The sequence below is a fragment of the Trichomycterus rosablanca genome, chromosome 6, assembly GCF_030014385.1.
Source record: "Trichomycterus rosablanca isolate fTriRos1 chromosome 6, fTriRos1.hap1, whole genome shotgun sequence".
Taxonomy (NCBI): domain Eukaryota; kingdom Metazoa; phylum Chordata; class Actinopteri; order Siluriformes; family Trichomycteridae; genus Trichomycterus; species Trichomycterus rosablanca.
The window spans coordinates 35,537,105-35,559,408 of NC_085993.1; the positions used below are offsets into that span (position 1 = coordinate 35,537,105).

The 22,304-nt window shown below is 41.2% G+C and overlaps 1 protein-coding gene across 3 annotated transcripts in view; it reads right to left on the reverse strand.

The window, feature by feature from the left end:
- acvr2ab (activin A receptor type 2Ab) overlaps positions 1-22,304 on the reverse strand; it is a 105,084-nt gene continuing 82,780 nt past the window's right edge. For all 3 annotated transcript variants that reach the window (XM_062997782.1, XM_062997783.1, XM_062997784.1), the window contains 7 exons: positions 15,237-15,380; positions 15,009-15,152; positions 6,228-6,373; positions 4,925-5,039; positions 3,247-3,385; positions 2,944-3,074; positions 1-2,018 (listed from right to left, as the gene is read on the reverse strand). In XM_062997782.1, the coding sequence (XP_062853852.1) occupies positions 1,824-2,018; positions 2,944-3,074; positions 3,247-3,385; positions 4,925-5,039; positions 6,228-6,373; positions 15,009-15,152; positions 15,237-15,380 (1,014 nt within the window). In that variant the 3' untranslated portion in view covers positions 1-1,823. The remainder of the gene's footprint in view (positions 2,019-2,943; positions 3,075-3,246; positions 3,386-4,924; positions 5,040-6,227; positions 6,374-15,008; positions 15,153-15,236; positions 15,381-22,304) is intronic.

A 22,304-nucleotide genomic window follows, 5' to 3' on the forward strand; every position in this document is an offset into this window, starting at 1 on the left:
TTCATTTACACATAATAGAAATGATTTAATCGAGAGGAAAATACATTTAAATATTGGAGGGAACATGCCTCACTGTCTCCCATGGTTTCTACACCCCTAGATAAAGAATAGTCATTTAAAAGTAACTGTAGCTGTTAGCTTTAAATAGTTTATAAAATAGGGCACTTAGTGCTCTACTCCAAGTACGCCAGCTCTTTTCATACACATGAACTTAGACACTGAACATGTGCTGGCAACACGTGATTGACACGGATGAGAGAAAGCGGTTAGAGTCAGTGTTATTGATTGGAAGGTTGGGAGGCCTAGCATCGTCATGGACCTTAACCCTCAGCTGCTCGGACGTCTGTTTTCATGTAAATGCAAGGCAGGGTCAATCAGCTTCTAGGTGTGGATGGTCATGGACCATGAAATGAGCCATTTCCTGTGTAATATGCAATTTGCTGTATAATTCAAATTGTAAGGTTTGTGTTTAGCAATTTAACATATAACTCAGTTACCCAAGTAGCACATTTTTCTGTGAATTTAGTAGGGATCTACATATGGCATTGTTAAGCTCATGACCCACCAACAATAGGGCAAAACAATTTCTGTTGTGGCACTTAGAAGCATGCTGGCAGGAATTTGTGAACTAAAATGCAAAACAGTTTAACTTGATGTCGTTGACTAATTTAAGCTATGAATCAAGGTCAATAATTTCTTTATTGCATTTCCCCCCCAATTTTACTCTCAATATACTCATTACACTTCCCCTCTACTGATGTTAATCTCCATTCTGACTGAGGAGAGCTGTGACTAACACACGCCCCCTCCGACATGTGTGCAGTACCGACGGCATCTTTTCACCTGCACGAGGCAAGTTCATATGTGGATCAGCTTTGTGTATGGAGAGACACATCCTGATCACACTATCCCTTGACTCTGTGCAGGCGGCATCAATCGGCCAGCAGAGGTCGTAACTGCATCGGTTATGATGTCCCCTCAGGCACCGTACCCTTGAACAACAGCCAATTGTTGTTCATGTAGGCGCCCAGCATGTAGGCGGGTGGCAGAACTGAGTTTCGAACCAACGAGATGTCAGCACCCAAGGTTAGCAATTTAATTGTGGCAAATATGACTGAGATGTTTGGCCAAAATGCTAGCATGACCATGGCTTTGCAGGCATGATGGAGGCGTTCTTTAAGCCAGTTTGTAATGTGTGGTGGATCAGATCAGGACTGGTGTTATATGCAATCCAAAATCCAGCGTTCTGGGCCAGTATCAACTTTAATACTAATACTCAGCACTGGATTGGTGCCTCCCTGCTGAATACATTTAATGTAGATGTGTTTATGGGTGTTTGTAGTAGTAGTAGTAGTAGTAGTAGTAGTAGTGGACATTCAGAAGCGGTTTCTAATTGGCAGATTCCATAATAATTCAGAAGAAACACACAGGAGTGGAAAGCAAGTGCGGTTTAAATGACTGTTGCCCTTTTTATGCTAAAACCAAACCAAGTTTACAATAAGTCTTCACTCTTTAAAAACGACAACAAAGAAAAACAGGAAATCTTTCGCTTGTGAAAAATAACAGCGGTGACTTCCTTTCTTCAGGCTCCAGTGTGAAGGTCCTTTGCGTGGTCGTGTGTATAGTAATTGGTTTTCATGTTTCCTTTCCTCCCCAGGACTCAACAAGGAGTAAATCATGTCACACACCAGTGTGTCCGTACACAAGCTAACATACACACACGTGCACTGGAAGCCGGAAGTGCTTCCAAAAAGAGCCGGAGACTTTCTGCCACAACTCCCGTTCTAGGTTGTCCTGCTGCTGCAGTCTGATCGGCTGATGCATCACAGACTGGACTCTTTGGGTGGGTAGTCCAGGTTGGTCACCATAGTGACGACGGTGAGGATGTCGTCAGGGGCGATGAGGTTGGTCTGCCGCTGCATAGTGATGATGCGCTCCTCCACACAGCCAGCCGAGAGGCGCGCCTCGGCCTCGTGATCCCAGCACTCCTCTATGGTCTCACACAGAGTGGCCAGACCCTGCGTGACACGACAACACACACAAACATGCAGAATTTGTAATAATATAAAGCTTAACAGTAAAATTCTTAACAGAGAACATGTATAGTAATTTAATTCAAAAAGTTTCCGCACTTTTATATTTTGGTTGGGAGTAGTAATTGGTCGTGTCTGAGAGACTGAGAGAGAGCTTATTTTTAGCATAGTCAATTAGTCTTCCACTGCAGAGGATCCTGATCGCATCCAAGGAGGGTATATTCGCCTGCCCCATCTCCCCTCCGAGGCGTGTGCAGTCACTTAAACCCTTCTTACTTGCCCGAATATGTATAGTCCGATCCCGAATATGTATATGCTCCTCCACCTCTGCACAGGCGCCTCGGGCTGCTAATCAGGGTCCTTGCACAGTGTTTTGAAGACCCTGCCCACTTATTAGTCCAGTCTTTTCCACCTAGCAGACTGCCAATTGTGCCTGCTAGGGGGCGCCCAGCCGACCTGTAGCAGAGCTGAGATTCAAACCAGGGAGAATCCCAGCGCTGGTGTGATAGCGGAATATCCCACTGTGTCCGTCGTATTTTATTTGTGTATGCTTTTATCTTTACCAGGTGGATGAATTTGGCCTGTGGCACTTTAGATTTATACCTGGTTGTTTGTCTGATTCTTAAAGCCAGGTCAGCTGATATGGCTATTATTATAAATGAATAATAGGTTCTGTCTTTGAAAAGTCAAAGTGGGGGTTAATTTGTTTGCTTATTGGTGTGGCTAGGGATTAGGGTGTCATTTGCATAATTGTGAGAGTGTAGAGTTTAATTAAATTTTTATTGGGGGCTGAGGTTAACAGTTCCTTGCAGTTGTTTTCAGTAGAGTTTCTCAGTTTACAGTACAATTACAGTATAATACAACCAAAATGTTTTGGTTTTCTCATGTTGTTTGTGTGTGAGTGACTCACAGCATGTTTCTGCCAGTACTCTCTCAACAAAGGTCTGAGCTTTTTGTGTACGACAACTTCCTGCATGTCCTCTAGAGACGGGTGCTGGCCCACCTCCTCCTCAAACGGTAATGCATATTCATCTACTGGACCTGAAAAACAAACACACACAAGGAGTTCAGTCGACCTGTGTTATGTGGGTGTGAAGGTCAGGTCAGGGAGATTATGTTCTGTGTGTAAGCACTAATCTTCTATACATAGTTAGCTTTAAGCTGAGGGCACATGACATAAGAGAGAAACAGAGAGAGAGAGAGTTTGTGTTACCATCGGCAGCAGTGCATCGTGACGCCAGTTCCCACAGCACGAGGCCTGCAGCGTACATGTCTATCCTTAAGAAGGCGTCCCGCTGAAAATTTATGGCCCCCTCCAGCACCTCCGGAGCCATGTAGCGCCGAGTACCCACCTATACATACACATTATACATTATTTCAGGTTCATCTAGAATGCATGCACACATTAGGTCTGTCTGAAAACCTAGTGAGCTCTCTACATAAACAGCATTTTACGCCATCCCAGGCACGCTCCAGAAAAGGTTGTTCAAACTCTTAGATGCCTTAAAATGCTGCCTACTGAAATGCCTCATTCGGAGTGATATTCTGACTGAATTACGAAGGAGAATCCAATGCTTCTTTAGCACTGAAGGCAATCCCAGCATTCAGTGCAGAACTTTTCTCACAAAAAAAAAGGCTGGACAAATGCGAAGCAACAAATTGAGTTCTTTTCAAATGTAAATAAATTCTCATTAATTTTTAATTTGTTAAGTGCACAAGTGTCATTTATTTGCAAATTCGGCAGTAGGCTTTTAACCCTTTGATGCACAACCTGGGTCAAAAGTGACCCAACTGAGTTTTTATTTTCTATATCTTTGCAATAAATTAATTTTGTCATTCAAGCTTCCATGAATTCCTCAATTAACTTGTTTTTGATCATCACAAATCCTTATTTCAGTTTTATATTTTTTACTTTTTTAATAAAAAATCATTTTTGTATCACTACCCTTCTAATGCACAACATGGGTCAAAAATGACCCTTATGTATTTACTATGGAATTTGACAGGAACTACTGACATTTGTAAAAAACATATTTACTGATCTTTTGAAAGACAACCAAAGATTAGGCTCTTGTATCTTGAATATGTCCAATACTATTTGCTTGCTAGCTGTTTACATATTCTAGTATAGATAGCTTTTATTAGCTAAGACAGTAAATACATGAATAACTGACTAATGTGCATATGAAAATATTCTTGAATGGATGAATATGGGTCAATGCTGTGCATTAGAAGCAGTTTGCTTAGCTTGTGCATCAAAGGGTTAAGGGGGCTCACTAGGTTTTTGAACAGACCCAGTGTCTAACAATGTCGCCTGTTATAAGCATGGATGCTGAGTTCTGAGTGGGGACAATAAATGCAGTAAGAATAAACATATTTCCTAAGACAATAACTGTTACCTTTGAAGAAACATCTGTACACGAGGTAAAATTAAATACTGGTGCTGTGTGTCTGTTTATTTACTGAGATCAAACAAATAATGTAAATATGACTAAGGGAGCTACAGCAATAAAATTATGAACACCTGCAGGTGTCTATAGTGCACAATCACCCATGAGAATGGATGTAACAAGTACACCGCCTCATTAATACACTTTAGAAAGAACTGAATCAGAAGGTATGTTCATTCCAGCACTATTTAATTATTTAGAATGTTTACTGAAGATGTAGAGACTGTTTTGCCTGTAGGGCTGTTCTAAACTTGTGAAGTTCCCTTCAAAAGTACACTGGAGATTCTTCTATAATGTGTGTGTGTGTGTGTGTGTGTGTGTGTGTGTGTGTGTGTGTGTGTGTGTGTGTGTGTGTGTGTGTGAGAGAGAGAGAGAGAGAGAGAGAGAGAGAGAGAGAGAGAGAGAGAGAGAGAGAGAAGGGCTGTGGGGATCGGAGCTCACCTGTCCATGTGTGTCACCTGCTGATCGTCCTGCCTCAAACTTGAGTGCAAGTCCAAAATCAGCAATGCAGGCTGCCAAATTATTCTTCAGTAGAATATTCTTACTCTTAATATCCCTAGAGAGAGAGAGAGAGAGAAATGAGGGATTGTAAAACCATAACGGCTATTTTTATTTTGCTCATTTTTATTTATTATTATTTATTAACAAGACATGATACTGTGCTTTCTACACTGTGCTGGGTTCCAGTTTTGTTGACTTTGATACCTGCTGAAGATTGACACAAAAGTCCTGTGGCTGAATTTGATATATTACACATACCTGTAGTGGACACAACACATGCCCCCTCTGACGTGTGCAGTAGCCGACTGCATCTTTTTATCTGCACAAGGCGAGTTCATATGAGGCTTAGTGTTGCGAGAGTCACTCATTCACTATTCAGAACTATGGCGGTCATGCCAAAGTTTGGCCAAATAGCATTATAGAACTTTCTGCAGTACTACATTACTACTACTACTACTACTACAACTACTAATAATAATAATATCCCCAGGTGGGGCGGTCCAGGTCCTTTCTGTGTGGAGTTTGCATGTTCTCCCTGTGTCTGCATGGGTTTACTCCGGATGCTCCGCTTTCCTCACACAGTCCAAAGACATGCAAGTGAGGTGAATTGGAGACACTAAATTGTCCAGGACTGTGTTCGATATAACCTTGTGTGAACTGATGAACCTTGTGTAATGAATAACTACCGTTCCTGTCATCAATGTAACCAAAGTGTAAAACATGACGTTAAAATCCTAATAAACAAACAAACAAACAATCATAATAATAAGTATTTTACAGTCTATTTTTTAACCAGCAGATTTTCTGAAAACCCACAAACAATTAAAAAAGCACTTAATGGTTTCAAGTGTTTTTTACTAACTAAATTGTTGGAACACATTAACCGTGACGGCAGTACTTTTTGTCATTAACTGGTTACACATACACCATCACACAAAAAGACGTCAAATATGCATCCAAAAACTGCATAAAAAGTATGTAGACTAAAAACTATACATTGCATTATGCACCAGTTGTTAATAGACTGGTGGCATGTTACCAACACACAAACCTGTTCAAGTTAAAATCAGTTTAAATCATTCATTTTAGATTACAAAACTGGAAACAGTCAAGAAACCAAAATTATGTTTTTGAACATTATAGCACAAATCCAGATATAAGTCTTTTTATTATTGTAATTAGACCTCCAGTTGGTCCTTTTACTTTAATTTGCAGGGAAAATTGACAAAAAGAGTGTTAGTACCGGTGAGCAACAGCAGGCTTATGTCCGTCCTTCAGGCCCGGGATGTCTTCGTGTAGATACGCCAAACCTCGCGCAAACGTCTGAGATATGTGACACAGCTCATTCCAAGACACCACATTAGCCTTTAGGTAATCAGTCAGTGAGCCCTGAAAACACAAGCAAACACACACACGTTATTTATTGCGGTCACTTGTAAAAAAAAAAGTGTGGCTTACTCTAGCCACCAGGGGGCAGAGTTAACCTGTGCTGCGAGACCCTATGCCGCCCACATTAGCTTACAGAGGTCGAATAGAATGCCCTTCACTTTTAAAGTGATGATTTATTTATTTATGTTTAATTATATTTGTTAGGTCAGTAGCATTTATTCACTCAATACAACCTTTAAGAATCAGGAGTTTCCTTGAAACAGGCTTATTTATTTTTTATTTTTTAACCTTTAATTTAAGAGTCTACTTAAGAAAGAGGGAATACATCATCAACGGGGGAAAAGAAGGGAAAAACGAAACAAAAATTATAATCATAATAGTAAAACAGTCAATTCATAGTAAAACAAGTACATGTATTAGTAAAAATATTCCTAATGCTGTTCTTAAATTTTGAGATCGAGATAAAAACCTGTAGTTTTAAAGTTTTCTGTAGTTTTCTGGCTTAAATTAATGGATGATGTTTATGCGAGGGTAATGTGATGCAGTACTTCATTCATTATCACAGTTTAGAATCATGGTAGATCCTGTGCCACACAGAAACACTGGACTGAAGGTAGAAACACACCCTGAACCGGGTGCCAATCCATCGCAGTGCAACACACTCAAATATTTCCTTAATGTGCCGTTCAGGTGGCGCAGCGGTAAAAACACACGCTGCAACCAGACTGGGTTGAATCTCAAATACATTGTATCGAATCTCAGCTCTGCCTTGCTGGCTGAAGACTGAGCGGCTACATGAACAACGATTGGCCGGTTGTTCAGGTGGGCGTGACTAAGGCGGATATGGGTCTCTCTATGTCAAAATGGTGCAATTCCGACGATGTAATTGGACGCGCTAAAAAAGGGGGAGAAAAAGGGGAGAAAATGCATAAAAAATATAAATAAAATATTATATATATATATATATACAGTGTATCACAAAAGTGAGTACACCCCTCACATTTCTGCAGATATTTAAGTATATCTTTTCATGGGACAACACTGAAAAAATGACACTTTGACACAATGAAAAGTAGTCTGTGTGCAGCTTATATAACAGTGTAAATTTATTCTTCCCTCAAAATAACTCAATATACAGCCATTAATGTCTAAACCACCGGCAACAAAAGTGAGTACACCCCTAAGAGACTACACCCCTAAATGTCCAAATTGAGCACTGCTTGTCATTTTCCCTCCAAAATGTCATGTGATTTGTTAGTGTTACTAGGTCTCAGGTGTGCATAGGGAGCAGGTGTGTTCAATTTAGTAGTACAGTTCTCACACTCTCTCATACTGGTCACTGAAAGTTCCAACATGGCACCTCATGGCAAAGAACTCTCTGAGGATCTTAAAAGACGAATTGTTGCGCTACATGAAGATGGCCAAGGCTACAAGAAGATTGCCAACACCCTGAAACTGAGCTGCAGCACAGTGGCCAAGATCATCCAGCGTTTTAAAAGAGCAGGGTCCACTCAGAACAGACCTCGCGTTGGTCGTCCAAAGAAGCTGAGTGCACGTGCTCAGCGTCACAGCCAACTGCTGTCTTTGAAAGATAGGCGCAGGAGTGCTGTCAGCATTGCTGCAGAGATTGAAAAGGTGGGGGGTCAGCCTGTCAGTGCTCAGACCATACGCCGCACACTACATCAAATTGGTCTGCATGGCCGTCACCCCAGAAGGAAGCCTCTTCTGAAGTCTCTACACAAGAAAGCCCGCAAACAGTTTGCTGAAGACATGTCAACAAAGGACATGGATTACTGGAACCATGTCCTATGGTCTGATGAGACCAAGAATAATTTGTTTGGTTCAGATGGTCTCAAGCATGTGTGGCGGCAATCAGGTGAGGAGTACAAAGATAAGTGTGTCATGCCTACAGTCAAGCATGGTGGTGGGAATGCCATGGTCTGGGGCTGCATGAGTGCAGCAGGTGTTGGGGAGTTACATTTCATTGAGGGACACATTAACTCCAATATGTACTGTGAAATACTGAAGCAGAGCATGATCCCCTCCTTCCGGAAACTGGGTCGCAGGGCAGTGTTCCAGCATGATAATGACCCCAAACACACCTCTAAGACGACCACTGCTTTATTGAAGAGGCTGAGGGTAAAGGTGATGGACTGGCCAAGCATGTCTCCAGACCTAAACCCAATAGAACATCTTTGGGGCATCCTCAAGCGGAAGGTGGAGGAGCGCAAAGTCTCGAATATCTGCCAGCTCCGTGATGTCGTCATGGAGGAGTGGAAAAGCATTCCAGTGGCAACCTGTGAAGCTCTGGTAAACTCCATGCCCAGGAGAGTTAAGGCAGTTCTGGGAAATAATGGTGGCCACACAAAATATTCACACTTCAGGAACTTTCACTAAGGGGTGTACTCACTTCTGTTTCCGGTGGTTTAGACATTAATGGCTGTATATTGAGTTATTTTGAGGGAAGAATAAATTTACACTGTTATATAAGCTGCACACAGACTACTTTTCATTGTGTCAAAGTGTCATTTTGTCAGTGTTGTCCCATGAAAAGATATACTTAAATATCTGCAGAAATGTGAGGGGTGTACTCACTTTTGTGATACACTGTATATATATATATATACTGTAACATTATTGTTACTATAAACCAGTGATTCTCATACTTTTAATAAGCTGGGCTAGAACAAGCCGCAGCTAAAGTTGCCATTTATGCCTGACAAAAACCTAAACACTGCCGTACTGACCACAGCCAAACTGCTTCGCCCACAAGCAGAAACACATCTATTAGAATGATGTAACAGAATTATAGAAGGCCGTGTGCTTGTAAAGTAGGGCTGAACATAACTATGAATATTTAACACACCTTCAGTATCTCTTTAAGAAGAAACTGCTGCGTACCTGATGGCTTGGATACTAATGTGTGCTTTGCCTTGGTTTGTTGGGTTATTTAAACGTGATTCTGGTGTTTTTTCTGTTCCAGCATGGTCATCCTAAGTGGTTTTGCCCTCCTGTTTTATCACTGGGCATATGGAGCAGATAGAAGGTAGAAAGAAGTGAATTGCTCGATATTGGCTTTAGCCATGCGGTGTATTTTTCTTGTTTCATCCAGCCATTACTGAAATAAGTTTAACTTTCTTTTTGACAGTTTTTATTTTTTTTTTAAATTTTTTCCCTTTTTCTCCTCCTTTAGCGCATCCAATTGTTCAATTTGCATCGTGCTTCCTCTCTGTCTATGCCGAACTCTGCCCTGACCGAGGAGATCGAAGCTAACCCATATCCCCTCCGAAACATGGACAGCAGCCAGATGCATCTTTGCCACCCACACATTGATGAGTTTGGCGCCACCTAGCGTTGCATGCGGAGAGACACACCCTAAGGGCACTGTTCCTCATCCCTGTGCAGGCACCTCTAATCAGCCGACAGAGGTCGTAATCGCATTCTGACAGAGAGAGACCCACATCCGATTCTTTGTCCCGCCCCCCAACTGAGCAACCAGCCAATCGTTGCTCATACAGCCGCCCAGCTTCGAACCGGTGAAGCAGAGCTGGATTTGATACGGTGTATCTAGAATCCAGCTCTGGTTGCAGCATGTCTTTTTACAGCTGCGCCACCTGAGCGGCATGTTCCTCTATGTTAACATTAAGTAGTAGACTATAGTAGATAGCTCTGACTCAATATCACTCCCCAAGGACCACTGGACAACTCAATGACAGTATTATTATATAGGACTGATCTGACTACAGCATGGTGTAGACCACACCTACAGTGTATCACAAAAGTGAGTACACCCCTCACATTTCTGCAAATATTTTATTATATCTTTTCATGGGACAACACTATAGACATGAAACTTGGATATAACTTAAAGTAGTCAGTGTACAACTTGTATAGCAGTGTAGATTTACTGTCTTCTGAAAATAACTCAACACACAGCCATTAATGTCTAAATGGCTGGCAACATAAGTGAGTACACCCCACAGTGAACATGTCCAAATTGTGCCCAAAGTGTCAATATTTTGTGTGACCACCATTATTATCCAGCACTGCCTTAACCCTCCTGGGCATGGAATTCACCAGAGCTGCACAGGTTGCTACTGGAATCCTCTTCCACTCCTCCATGATGACATCACGGAGCTGGTGGATGTTAGACACCTTGAACTCCTCCACCTTCCACTTGAGGATGCGCCACAGGTGCTCAATTGGGTTTAGTCCATCACCTTTACCTTCAGCTTCCTCAGCAAGGCAGTTGTCATCTTGGAGGTTGTGTTTGGGGTCGTTATCCTGTTGGAAAACTGCCATGAGGCCCAGTTTTCGAAGGGAGGGTATCATGCTCTGTTTCAGAATGTCACAGTACATGTTGGAATTCATGTTTCCCTCAATGAACTGCAGCTCCCCAGTGCCAGCAACACTCATGCAGCCCAAGACCATGATGCTACCACCACCATGCTTGACTGTAGGCAAGATACAGTTGTCTTGGTACTTCTCACCAGGGCGCCGCCACACATGCTGGACACCATCTGAGCCAAACAAGTTTATCTTGGTCTCGTCAGACCACAGGGCATTCCAGTAATCCATGTTCTTGGACTGCTTGTCTTCAGCAAACTGTTTGCGGGCTTTCTTGTGCGTCAGCTTCCTTCTGGGATGACGACCATGCAGACCGAGTTGATGCAGTGTGCGGCGTATGGTCTGAGCACTGACAGGCTGACCTCCCACATCTTCAACCTCTGCAGCAATGCTGGCAGCACTCATGTGTCTATTTTTTAAAGCCAACCTCTGGATATGACGCCGAACACGTGGACTCAACTTCTTTGGTCGACCCTGGCGAAGCCTGTTCCGAGTGGAACCTGTCCTGGAAAATCGCTGTATGACCTTGGCCACCATGCTGTAGCTCAGTTTCAGGGTGTTAGCAATCTTCTTATAGCCCAGGCCATCTTTGTGGAGAGCAACAATTCTATTTCTCACATCCTCAGAGAGTTCTTTGCCATGAGGTGCCATGTTGAATATCCAGTGGCCAGTATGAGAGAATTGTACCCAAAACACCAAATTTAACAGCCCTGCTCCCCATTTACACCTGGGACCTTGACACATGACACCAGGGAGGGACAACGACACATTTGGGCACAATTTGGACATGTTCACTGTCACTTATGTTGCCAGCTATTTAGACATTAATGGCTGTGTGTTGAGTTATTTTCAGAAGACAGTAAATCTACACTGCTATACAAGCTGTACACTGACTACTCTAAGTTATATCCAAGTTTCATGTCTATAGTGTTGTCCCATGAAAAGATATAATGAAATATTTGCAGAAATGTGAGGGGTGTACTCACTTTTGTGATACACTGTATATCTGGTACAGTATACAAACAGCTCACAGGCCACAGGTTGAGAACTCTTTGTAGTATCCATCAGGAACTTATGCTGTATTCGTGTGGTCTAATGCAAGGGTTTTCAACCTGTGGGGCGCAAGTACCTGTCCAGGGGGGCGTGACATGAGATTTTTTTACTTCTAAAACTAAAGCAATTCATTTTTCACACACAGGAGACACATTTGATTAGACTCACTGACCACGCACTCACGCATATTTAATGTTGTCCAGTTCAGTCTGAAAAAAGGACCGTTGGCTAGCAAAACTTAAAAATACATGGTTGTGTGTGTCTTTAAGAGAGGTGTATAGTGAGAGATGCTCTGTTTACAATATCGGTATAGGTGAGTCAGGAGTCGATTCGTATGAAGCGAAGTGTGTGTACTTTGAGTTTCTTTCCTCAGTCAGCTCTCTGTTTTTACTACAGAACACCTTGTGTGCCTTGCTTTCCGTACAGGTGGGAGGCTTAATTAAACTGGCTATTACCACAGAGCGGTAGCCAAGGTAGACTCATTCTGTCCGTGGAACTAAAAGTTATCTCCTCTAAGTTATGCCTCTACTTGGCTCTGTGAAGTAACGTTTTCTGCTCTCATCTACATTAAAAAACCTGTAAATGTTGAAATTATAAACACTTAAATCTGCTAAAATGAATGCAGCACTTGGTGATTGTGTGGAAAAGATAAGGTAAAGACTAAACATGAATAATTACTGATGCATTTCTGTTGCTCTGGAAACTTTCGTTGTTTCCCTGTGGTCTGATCGTATGCACAGTCAAGACTTAAAAGATTCAAAGTGTGATCTCACCAGTAGTGGGTGAGCATATTGCACAGCTTGATGTAACGAATGCAAATTCTCATACACAGCTCAAAAAAAAAATAGCAGAGACTGTAATAGCCACAACGGGGTACGCAACTCCATATTAATGCTCATAGTTTTTGAATAGGGTGTCCAACAAGCTCATGGTCAGGTGTCCACGAACATCTGGCAAAATAGGGTTATACATTAAGATTATTATTATTTAAAAAGGAATCGAAATATGTTTTTTTAATTGAAGCAACCCACTAAGCCAACTGATGTCTTCACCAACTAGAAACATTCATGAGTGTACTTTTCTAAATATACCATTTTATTTTTGCACTCTGCTTCCTCGGTACGTTCTGTGTGTACTGTTCTTATGTAAGCTGCTGATGTAGGAATGCTTATGTAAGCTCTGAAAAAGTGAAGTTTTAATGTACAGTATTTCCTGTGAATATTTCCTCCTGTGTGCTTTTTCCTACCTGCTGTGAAGAACTGATTGTTTCACTGTCATATTCTCACACTAAAAGCCCTTCAAATAGTCAGCACACATACACTGGTAAGTAGTTTACCAAGTAAGTAGTTTACCAAGATACACACTTTTATGTTTACATGAAGGTTTATTACACAGGTTTTGCAAGAAATAGTGAGCAAATTAGCTTTCAGCATTACTTATCTATTATCTATAATGTGCTTAGCCAGCACAGCAGTCTAATTTCGGCCGGCTGGGCATCTCTACTAAATTCAATGGAAAATGTGCTTAATTTATAGATTTCTCAGATTTTTTAAAAAAAAGTGCCATGTTCACAGCAGTCATCGCGCCATACATAACACTCAAAAATTAAGACGAAGACGTGAGATGGACTGGCGCCATGTCTGGGGTAATACTGCCTTGTGCATGGTGATTCCCTTTGAAATGTGGTGAACAAAAACAAAAAAAATATTTTTAGATCATACACAGTCCAGACCAAATGGGAAACTTTACTGTCAAAAGTATGTGGACACCTTAGACATGATTTCAGTTCACCTAATGCTAACAGGATGGCTAAAGGACCTAGTGCTTCTGGATGGCCTAAGCCCTGCGATGGATTGTGACAATGGCCAGGGTATTCCTGCTTTGCGACAATGGTTTCCTGATTGAACCGGACCCACTGTCACCCTGACCCAAAATAAAACCGTTGATTATAATGAAGATAGTTCATTTAATTAAAATATTGTCACATATATTGGGTCTGTCCAAAAACGTATTGAGCTCTCTACATAAACAGCAGTTACGTCATCCTACGCACGCTCTCGAGAAGAAGGCTGTCTAAATTCTTAGATACCTTGAAATGCTGCCTACCCAGGTGCCTTATTTCAAATAAAAAATTTGACTGAAAAATGAGGGAGCATCTGATGCTTCCTTAGTGGTGAAGGCAATCTCTGCATTTAGTGCGGCACAACTAGCTCTTTTCAATCTGTAAATAAATGTATTTGTATATTTTATATTTGTATAAAGGTGTACAAGTGTCATTCATTTGCATGTTCAGGCTTGTCAGTGACAATTTAACCCAGACCTGGGCATTGTACGGCCACCCCCAACCGGCCCGCATGAGGTTCGTGGCAATTAAAAATTAGATGTAAATAAATGTACATCAAACATGCAATATAACAGGACTGATTTTGACAGGAGCGCTGTGCCTTTAAATATCCGCAGATTTCGATTTGCGTATGCGTGTGTGCGCGCGAGTGTATCAGCTTCACTGTAATGCGAACAGAACTGAGTGTGATTGACGGTGGAGTTTTTAACAACACATGAACTTCTGAATTGCTGCTGTTGGGCTCTTGAGCAAGGCCCTTAACCCTCAATTGCTCAGACTGTATACTGTAACTGTATTGTAAATCGCTTTGGATAAAGGCATCTGCTAAATGCTGAAAATGTAATGTAAATGTAAATAAAAAGATAAAATTTATATTGAGCAGAATTAAGTTCACCTCATTGGTCCGGCCCTCCACAACAGTCCCAGTTTCTTATGTGGCCCCTTGGAAAAATTGCCCACCCCTGATTTAACCGATGTCAATACACAGAGGGAGATGTTAGCTGGCATGCTAGCGGGTTGTGCCGGCTCAGCCTATTGGTCTGAACCTGCTTTATGAGTTTGATGTCTTATTAGAATTCTCTCTACTTAGGCAGCTGTCTAGGTAGGCAGTAGGCAGCTCAGTAGGTTTTTGAACAGACCCTTTGTGTGACTGATGTTTCAGCTATTTTTCTTTTTATTTGACCTAAAGCTCCTATTGTTGTCTTTAGTGTGCAAACGTTTTAAATGAACCCTCACAAAAGTAGTTCGGATGTCTTTTCCAGTAACACCTTGTAAATATCTTTTCATAAATTGTCTTATAAATTGTTGTATTAGCCTTCGTACTACTGTTTCGAGTTGACCTTTTTCCAATTAATCACTATTTATCTGGCATGTAAAAGTGCACGAGTGTACCTTCTCGTGGTACGTTGTAATAAGCCAGAGCTCGATGTCCACGCCGTTTCCTCTCTTCTCTGCCCCGATAAAGTTAAGGATGTTCTCATGTTTCATTCCACTCATGCTGTAAATCTCATACTCGTTCTGCCAGGACTGCTTATTCTGTCAAAAAACAAACAAAAACACAATTGTACCTCTTTCACATCTCATCATGAGTGCTGACAACACAATCACACTCAGTATTACCTGGATGGGGAAGATTTTTACAGCCACATGTTCATTGAGAAGCTGGGCCTTCCAGACACAGCCAAAGCGCCCCCTGGCTTTGACTTCCAGCAACTGCAGTTGCTTCTGCCCCAGAAGGGGTGAGGGTGGAGTCATTCCAGGGTCCTGCAAAAAAGAACATTCAGGTGATGACAATTGATTTATTAGGATTTTAACGTCATGTTTTACACACTTTGGTTACATTTATGACAGGGCAGGTAGTTACTAATTACATAAGATTCATCATGTCAAACACACTTTTGTATCTCTGATTCACCTCTCTTGCATGTCTTTGGACTGCGGGAGGAAACCGGAGCTCCAAGAGGAAACCCACGCAGACACAGGGCAAGGTGATGAAAACATGCTCCAGAAGGTCGCACCCCTACCTTACAATACTTGTAATACAAGTATTTAAAGAAGTATAAACAATTTGGCCAAAAGCATGTGGACATCCCTAATAAAAACGGAGTTCCAGTGTTTGCTATATATATATATATATATATATATATATATATATATATATATATATATATATATATATATATACAGTACAGGCCAAAAGTTTGGACACACCAGCCAAAAGTTTGGACACACCTTCTCTTCAATGTTTTTTCTTGATTATTTTTATTTTCTACATTGTAGATTAATACTGAAGACATCCAAACTATGAAGAATTATGTAGTGAACCAAAAAGTGTTAAACAAACCAGAATATGTTTTATATTTTACCAACTCTACCTCTGCACAACCCAACTGATGGTCTCAAACACATTAAAAAAGCAACAAATTCCAAAAATTAACTCTAGACAAGGCACAAACATTCATTGAAAACCATTCCAGGTGGAAACCTAATAAAGCTGGTTGAGAAAATTTCAAAGAGTGTGCAAATCTGTCATTAAAGCAAAAGATGGCTACTTTGAAGAATCTAAAATATAAAACATATTCTGGTTTGTTTAACACTTTTTTGTTTACTACATAATTCCACATGTGTTCCTTCATAGTTTGGATGTCTTTAGTATTAATCTACAATGTAGAAAATTTAAAAAAATTAAGAAAAACCACAGGAATGAGAAGGTGTATCCAAACTTTTGGCCTGTACTGTATATATATATATATATATATATATATACGTATATATATATATATAATCAAATTTTCAACAAACTCTTTATCCTGGCCAAGGTTGCGGCGGGAAAGGCTCCACAGGGACAAACTTGGTGCAAGGAAAGGCGCAAATCCTTTGCAATGCTTCACAAACCCACCAGACATATCCAATCAAGTCTGTGTAGATGCTTGGCTGTCGATAGCACCGCTGAGATTCAAACCCGGATATTAAGGGTGGTAGGCTAGTGCAACAGACTATTACGTCACCTGGGCACCAATTCTACATAATAAATAAATACCATGCTGCCAATTTTGTGTCGACAGTTTGGGAAAGGACCTTTTTTTGATCAAGCATTACTGTGCTCCTACACACAAAGTACAGTCCATGAAGACTTGTGGTATGGAGGACCTCCAGTGGATGGCACAGAGCCTAGACCTCAACCACCCTGAACTCCTTTGAGATGAATTATATACTGTAAGCCACATTAATTACTACATTTAGATGTTTCAGCCACTACTACTGCCTGGAGGTTTATAGCCAATCATGTCAGTGTAGGGACCCAACCTGACCTCAGCACTGACTCTGAGGTTTGAATCTCAGTGGTAGCGGGCTAGGATATTTTACCACTGCTCCACCCAGGCGTCAACACATTGTGCTCATATAAGTATTTTTATTCAGCACCCATCACAAAGTGGTACAGTGGTACCTTGTAACTCGACATCTCCTAAACTTGACGTGTGTGCGACAGCCGTTTTGTTCAGCGCTTGGCTTGAGCGGTGCCGTAAAATGTCATCAAAGTGCGAATATGAGACGAATCTGCATTTGTGTGGAATAACAGTCAAATTCCCCCCGAAAGCATCCACATGTATCTGTGTTTAGCTTTATAATGTATTAAAAAACGACACAGAAACACTAAACCTTTCTTAATTATTACTGATCATAAGTTCTCTCTACTAATGAAATTCCTCGCACGTTGTTTTAGTACAATAAGTCACGTTAAGCTTTGTGCGCCTCCACACTCCATAAAAAATAACGGCACAGCCAGCGCAAAAGCAGGTGTGCCGCTTCTCATGTGAATGCGCCTTTACAGAACTCGCTAAGGAATACGGTATTCCAAGATCAAGCATCTCCATGTTTAAGAAGCGTAAGGAAACAATAAAAAAGTAAAGGTAAAGTGCAGGTTTTATTGCATTTTTATTGATTTATATATATATTTATGCATTTTCTCCCCTTTTTCTCCCTTTTTAGCGCGTCCAATTGCCCGATTGAGTCATGCTTCCTCTCCACCAATGCCGATCCCCGCTCTGATTGAGGAGAACGATGCTAACCCTCCGACATGTGGGCAGCATGCCATATGCATTTTCACCTACACTTTGACGAGAGAAGTGCAGCTCAGCACTGTGTACGGAGAGACACACCCTGAGAGCACTCTTTTCTCATTCTCTGTGCAGGCGCCATCAATCAGCCTGCAGTTGCATTAGTTATGAGACAGAGACCCTATCCGGCTTATTCCCACCCATATCTGAACAACAGGCCAATCGTTGTTCATGTGGCCGCCCAGCCTAGCCGGCAGGCAGAGCTGAGATTCGATACAATGTATTTGAGATCCCAGCTCTGGTTCCAGGGTGTGTTTTTACCGCTGTGCTACCTGAGCACCCTTTTTTATTGATTTTTAACTGTTTTTATATTATATTTGTGTTATTTTTAGTGTATAAGTGTCAAAAACAACCCCATTATTTTACATAAGCCTAAAATATATGCAGTTTCACGGGACCATGGAACACATTAACAGGTTTCCCATACATCCTTATGGGAAAAAAATACCTTACAAATCAACGTCAACTTGACGCCACTTCCAGAACCAAATGACGTCGAGTTTCAAGGTACCACTGTATTCTGTCAGCACCCATTACAAAGTACAAGGAACAGTGGTCCTTTGCCTAGGCCAAGGAATTCCTGATTTAAACTCACTTACAAAAGGACATTTGCAGAGTATACTGAAATCCCAGGACTGCCACATCATATCATTTTCAACAAGTCATCGTGGAGGACCTCAACATGACGTAAAGCAATAAAGTGTCTGTATTTAATTATGGAATGAATGATATATTTGTCCATCTGCAGACTAAAGCAGAAACACTTTATTCATCAGCAGATGGCACTGGATAAAAGCAGCCTTGTCATGATCATCAGTAATTACTGTGCAGATGATTTTTTGGTTATGTTTGCGCTTTAAGCTTCTGTTCCTTGTGCCACCGTGCTCCATGACCCTTTACTCCTCAGTAGCCACAAAGTTAGAGAGTGGAGAAGAACCAGTTAGAGACGTGGAGGATGAATGAAGAGAAGCAAGTGGGTGAATGTGGTGTGAGAGAGTGCTGTGACACTGGCCAGGGTCGTGTGGGCAGTAAAGGCTCAGCTACTTGCTTACGTTTTGACTTTTTCCTTTGCTCTCAGTCTCAATAGTTACAAAGTCAGTGAGAGCTGACAGTGAAAAGAGCTAAAACGGTGAGCGGTTTCTCCGAGCCCTCCCACAGCAAAACACATCTCCATAAACAAAGCATTCATTCATTCAGCACCAAGGCCTTATAGACTCGGAATTGAAACAGCAAAGCAAAGACACTTCCAACAAAGAAACCAGGAGTCATGAAGGCCTGTATAATACAGCAATCATACACAAGCAAAGAGGATTTCGTGACAAAGAACTCCATTACTGCGGCAATTAAAGAATTCATACAGATGCAGAAACATTGTGTAACAGAAAGGTCAAGGCTTCCATAAGACGTTAGCTTTGCACACCTGAATTTTTAGTTCTTAATATAGAAACTGTGCTTTACCCTCGGCAAAAAAAACCTTTCATTATTATGTTTTACCACCGCTTTATCTGGTCAAGGTTGGTGATTTCACAGAATCACTGGGTGCAATGGAATAACACACAGGACGACAATCCATCACAAGGCCTCCTGTCCTGTTCCCTCTCCTTCTGCATATCTATATGTACCAGATAGTTAAGACCCTACCTAATTCACAGTTGTTTCCCGTGTTATATGCAATTTGCTGTAAAGTTCAATATTTAAGGTTTGTGTTTAGTGGTAGCATATGAAATATGAGGCGAAATATGCAACATGAGGTGGTCCTAGCATCCATACGGCAATTACGTTAATGTAAGAGACTTTCCTGTGCTGTAGTGTGCTGACAATGTTTGATCTATGTGTTTACATATTGAGTGCATTTTGTCCCTTTGGGGATTCCATAGTCAATGGAAAAATGTGCTTCTCTACACATGTGATCATCTCTCTGTAGTCTGTGCTGCGCATCAAAAGAACAAGTCAGTAAAGTATTATGCTTCCAATAGTTTGTCTATGTACAATTTCTTTCTTTCTTTATAAACTCAGCCAACTCTAAAGATGATTGGTTATGCCTAGTTCACACTACACGATTTTTGCCCTGATTTTCGCTCGCCGACTGGTCGGCTCTAAAATTTGCCGGCTCGGGAGCAACTCGGCGTTCGCTTGGCGATCGAAACTCGGCTCTCAATCGCTGTGTGTGCACTACCCAACAACTCAATCCGAGCGGCTCGCCGAGCGACCGAAGCAAGATTTCTAGCATGTCAGATATCTGAATCTGAGTTGCCCGACTGGCAATGAGTGCTATGTCGAACAGCCAATGAGAACGTAAGATACGGAATGAGGGGAATCGCAGAAGTAGGAGTGTAAAAAGGTGGGACAGGGGCATAATATAGTTTATATCAGAATACATCGGTATACACACACGTTTTATACAGTATTTCTGACCTTATCGTTCTCTACAAAACATAACACCAACGTTGCATTGCAAAAAAATATTTATTAACCTTTATTTTTCCTACTTGCTTTTACGTTGCACATCAGCGCACAAACTTTGATCGCTCGCTACTTGTTGACGTGCATTTTTGGATGTGGTATCATTAAACCCCTCGTCACTTCTCGCGTTTGTTTTCGTGACAGAACGTAGTTTAGGAGACCAGTGAAGCTCGCCTGCGATTCCAGTTGGTGATAGATCGTGTACACACCGACTTGAAAGACTCCCGATTACAAGAGATCCAGTTGTGTAGAGTGAACTTGGCATTACACTTGCAATTGGTTAGTCAAAATGTTCAAGATGTCGAAGTGTAAAGCAGCTAAAAACACTACTCGAGTAACTGAGCTGGGAAAACCTCCAACCAATTCTGGGGGCGGGGGGTCAAAACATGTACGAGAATGTCTCGCACAGTCACTGAATGTTCTAGTTTACTTTTAACTATTAAGGTTTTATAGCTTCTATTTATTCTATCATTAAATTTATGAGTGTTATTTAATGACTGTCATGAAATGTGGCATCTTTCTGTAAAACAATCTGTGATTTTTGAAAAACGAGGTCTGTAAAATTAAGCAAATTTTCCTGTAAAATTAGTAGGGCCCTACAGATTGTTTGTTTGTATGGATTTTAACGTCATGTTTTACACATTTGTGTCATTTAATGGCTACAATAGGTATTATGTATCTGTCTTTATATTTTGGTCCATTTTATATTTTCATCTTTATTTTTATGGCTGTGAGGTAGGTTAGGACTGTTCTTGAGTTGTCCTGTGTAAGAACTTGAATGGTTTCAGGCAGGTGCACTTGTTCTCTTTCCTTGGTGTACTTGGGGTATTCCATCAAAATATGTTTTACTGTTTCAGGTGTTTGGCAGATTTCACAGGTTGGTGGGTGTTCTCCTTTTACCAGGTGTTGGTGGGTTATTCTGGCATGGCTGATTCGGCACCTTGTGTGTATGACTTGATCTATGCGTCGTCCCTGGTGAATTCTTGGTTTAGCATTGACGTTTGGGTGTATCCACATTTGTTGATGGTCTGGGTGTTCCATTCATTTTGCCATTTTTCCTTGATGTAGAGATTTATTGATGGTTTTAAATCTGGTGATGGGATTTTGATGTTTGTTGTATTTTGTCTTGTTTTTTCGCTAGCTAGCTGATCCGCTTTTTCATCCCTACAGATAGGTGTACCTAATGAAGAATTTGGAGCACAGCAACTCTTCCCTCCTTCATGTGCACTTGGATACAGTGAGTTCAGCAAAAATGCTCATGCTGGAAAAGTATAAAGTATTTGCGCTTTGTTACACACTCCGCATACTTTTCCCCCCAAACCCATTCTCAGTTTTTCAACAGTTTCTTATTTGCTGTTTCTACGCAATGGGATTGCAAGTTGTGATTGCTGAGAATTACTTTTTTTGGAACCATCACAGTGGATCCATCTGGTCTGCATACCTAATTCAGCACAGTTTTCTTTTACACCAGATGCTCTTCCTGATGCAACCCTCCTTATTTTTATTTGTGCTTGGGAATGGCACTGATAGCACCAGATAGGTGTACCTAATAATGTGCTTGGTGTACATGATACTACATAATGGAGACTTAAAGGAGACCGAGGCAGTTGTAGCCTAGTGGTTAAGGTACTGGACTAGTAATCAAAAGGTCACTGGTTAAAGCGGCAACACTGCCAGGTTGTCACTGTTGGACCCTTGAGCAAGGCCCTTAACCGTCAATTGCTTAGACCAGGGGTGTCAGACTCATTTTCACCAAGGGCCACATCTGCATTAGTGGATCTCAAAGGGCCGATTGTAATGTATCCTGCTGTGATTGCAGTCGGCCTTTTAAGTCTTGGACAATTTGTTGTTTTTCTTGGAGGCTAAATTCTGTGTTTGGTGTCAAAATGTGAAATTTATACTGAATATTTATAATGTATATCTACATTTATATTGTACTCCTTTACCACATACACGACCTCATAACACCAGAGACGTACCGTTTTTTCTTCTTGAAGCACAAACTTGTGTTCACTTTCCCATCTTTCATTAAATTACCTTTATTCTGCTTAAATTTTCTCTTTTTGTACATTTTGGGATTATTTCTAAATATTGCTCAATATCACTT